The sequence below is a fragment of the Morone saxatilis genome, unplaced genomic scaffold, assembly GCF_004916995.1.
Source record: "Morone saxatilis isolate NCDOM2014 unplaced genomic scaffold, NCSU_SB_2.0 Contig20, whole genome shotgun sequence".
NCBI lineage: Eukaryota > Metazoa > Chordata > Actinopteri > Moronidae > Morone > Morone saxatilis.
The window spans coordinates 449,397-451,772 of NW_023339763.1; the positions used below are offsets into that span (position 1 = coordinate 449,397).

At 40.2% G+C, this 2,376-nt stretch overlaps 1 protein-coding gene across 1 annotated transcript; it reads right to left on the reverse strand.

Moving 5' to 3' along the window:
• Positions 1–828: 828 nt before the first annotated feature.
• LOC118331474 (solute carrier family 13 member 2-like) lies at positions 829–1,300 on the reverse strand (the record flags this gene model as incomplete). Its single annotated transcript, XM_035666431.1, is given in 2 exon segments — positions 829–965; positions 1,172–1,300. Coding segments are annotated over 2 exon segments (266 nt in total), but the record flags the coding sequence as incomplete, so codon positions are not given.
• Between the last annotated feature and the right edge of the window lie 1,076 nt (positions 1,301–2,376).

Genomic DNA, 2,376 nt, shown 5'->3' on the forward strand with positions numbered 1-2,376 from the left:
CACTTTCATAGTGTTTATGGCAATTTCAGCTAAGTTAACAGTTAAAGAGCTTTGAGTAAAACTTAGCGTTGTGTTGAAAGGAGGCAGCTTCCAGCCATCTATCTAGTGGGGAGGGCTATGTGGCACTGCAGGTCTCAGCAGACAGCGGAGCGGCCTTGCGGACATTTGTCTGTAAATAATGCGGATGGACGCAGCAGCCGCATCGGCCGGTGCCGATACACGTAAAAACGCCAAAAATCGGCCGATTAAATCGGTCGATCACTAGTTCTAACAGTTCATTTAATGCTGCTGCCTCTAAACCTAAACAAACATAAACAGAAGATTGACTATTTCTATATAGTATCTGAATGCCACTGGGTTGGCGTCCCCTTGAATCAATGAAATTAGGTGAAATCACTTTTGTCCACAGGGGGCTGCCAGAATCAACACAGAACCAGAGCTCCTTGATCGTGGTCATCCACTCAACAGTGTAGTTTTCTGGGTGCATGAGGAGCCTCATGATGTGTTTCAGTTTTGTTACATTTAGTCTATTCTGTAATTTTTCACATTTCACAGATTTGATTTTAGGTCTGGCCATATTATTGTGGCTTTGAATACCTGTAATGTCCATTTGTATGCAGATGATACTTTTATATACTGTTGGGCTTGCTCCAAACAATTGGCTATTGACAACCTACAACCTGATCTCAAACTTATGTTAAATGCTGATAAAACAAAATATATGCTATTCACTAGAGCCAAGAAAATTGATTCCCACATTATAAATATTTAATATAGATCGACAATAAATTCACTTTAAAAGTTCATGTTGATAACACTGAAACTCACATGGCGGGTCGGACCCCAACCAACAGCAGCACTCTGAGCGCGATGCGTTTGTGGAGGTTCCAGTGCTCCACGGCCACGGCCACCATTAGACCACCCACAAACAGCATGTTGGTGTCCTTCAGGTACTCCATACACACCTGAACAACAACAGAAACAATCTGCAGAGGTTAGACACATAATGTCAACACTTATGTTTTCTTTTTAATGTTTAAGAACAAGTTGAGCAGTGTGAACTTATGTACCTAATCTAATACTTGTTGATGCTGTCTAGCATGTTTACAGTGTCTACTGCCTCATACTGCAGTAGTTGTAGTACAGCGAGTGTGTGTGCGTCCAGTCTTACGTCTTTGGACTCCATGATGCCGAGGACGGGGAACAGGATGGTCGGCAGCAGCGCCGTCACCGCCAGCGGCAAAACCTCAGTGCACCAGTACACCGCCATGAGGGCTATGACGTAAGCACAGGCCGCCTCCTGCACACACACACACACACACACACACAAATATCAGAATTCTTAGGCAGTGTGGAAACTATACGATCAAGTTTCTATTTTTTTAAGGGAATAATGGCAATTTTAGGATATTTCTTTGTTTGTTTTTGTTGTTGTTACCCCAGTTGCTATGGTCATGTCTCATATGTCTTCCTGTCTTAATGTTAATCACATATCTTGTACCACAAAATAGAAAAACCTGACTGAATGTTTCCATCGCTTTGTGAATATGAGCTGATTGGTTGATGGAGATAATCCTCCAGTCGCTGCCATTAAACCGCCGCAGAAGAAGAGGACACGATGAGATGACGTGGTTAAAAGAGCTCCTGTCGATAGTCAAGCAATTCTATTAATGAGAGAAAGGTTACTGTCTTAAATCAGCCACTAAATCACACAAACTGGTCCTTTAAGTTTTTTCAGTACTTAACTTGTATGTTCCACTACTTACAATAACACTACATTTTAGTTCCATCATTTATTCATTGTTCAGTCTATAAAATAGGGGAAAACTTCAAGGTTTCAAGGTAAATTTATTTTAATTATTAAAATACAGTTTTAACCCTTAAAGATGCTGATTTACAGACAGACTTTAATGTTAATATGAATAAAGGAGATAAAAGTATAAACATTATAAATTCCTCCATGGTGTAGGAAAAGACAAAGACTCACTGTCTCATTCAAACAGCCTCGTTATGTAATATAAAACTACAAAAACAAAGGACGTGGGAGAAAAGTGGGAGAAATGTGGATACGGACTCATGCTGTGAACTCTAAGCCGACCTGCACCTGCTGGACTCCAGGATCCAGCTGTGACCATGGACAGTGCAAGTTCTCATAACCAACAGGAGTGATGCACAAAACTACAAAAGTCTGAGTGGTGCTGATTTAAGTAAAAGAATGTAACAGAAAAAAATTGATAAATATAAATGTACTGGTGAAAAATGACTTTTGGTAGCCCCCGAAAAGATTTCAAGAGATTTAATATAAAGAATTAGAGTCGGTTCCTTACTTTCATTTCCTTAAAAGTCAGATTTTGCCTTATACACACACACACACAC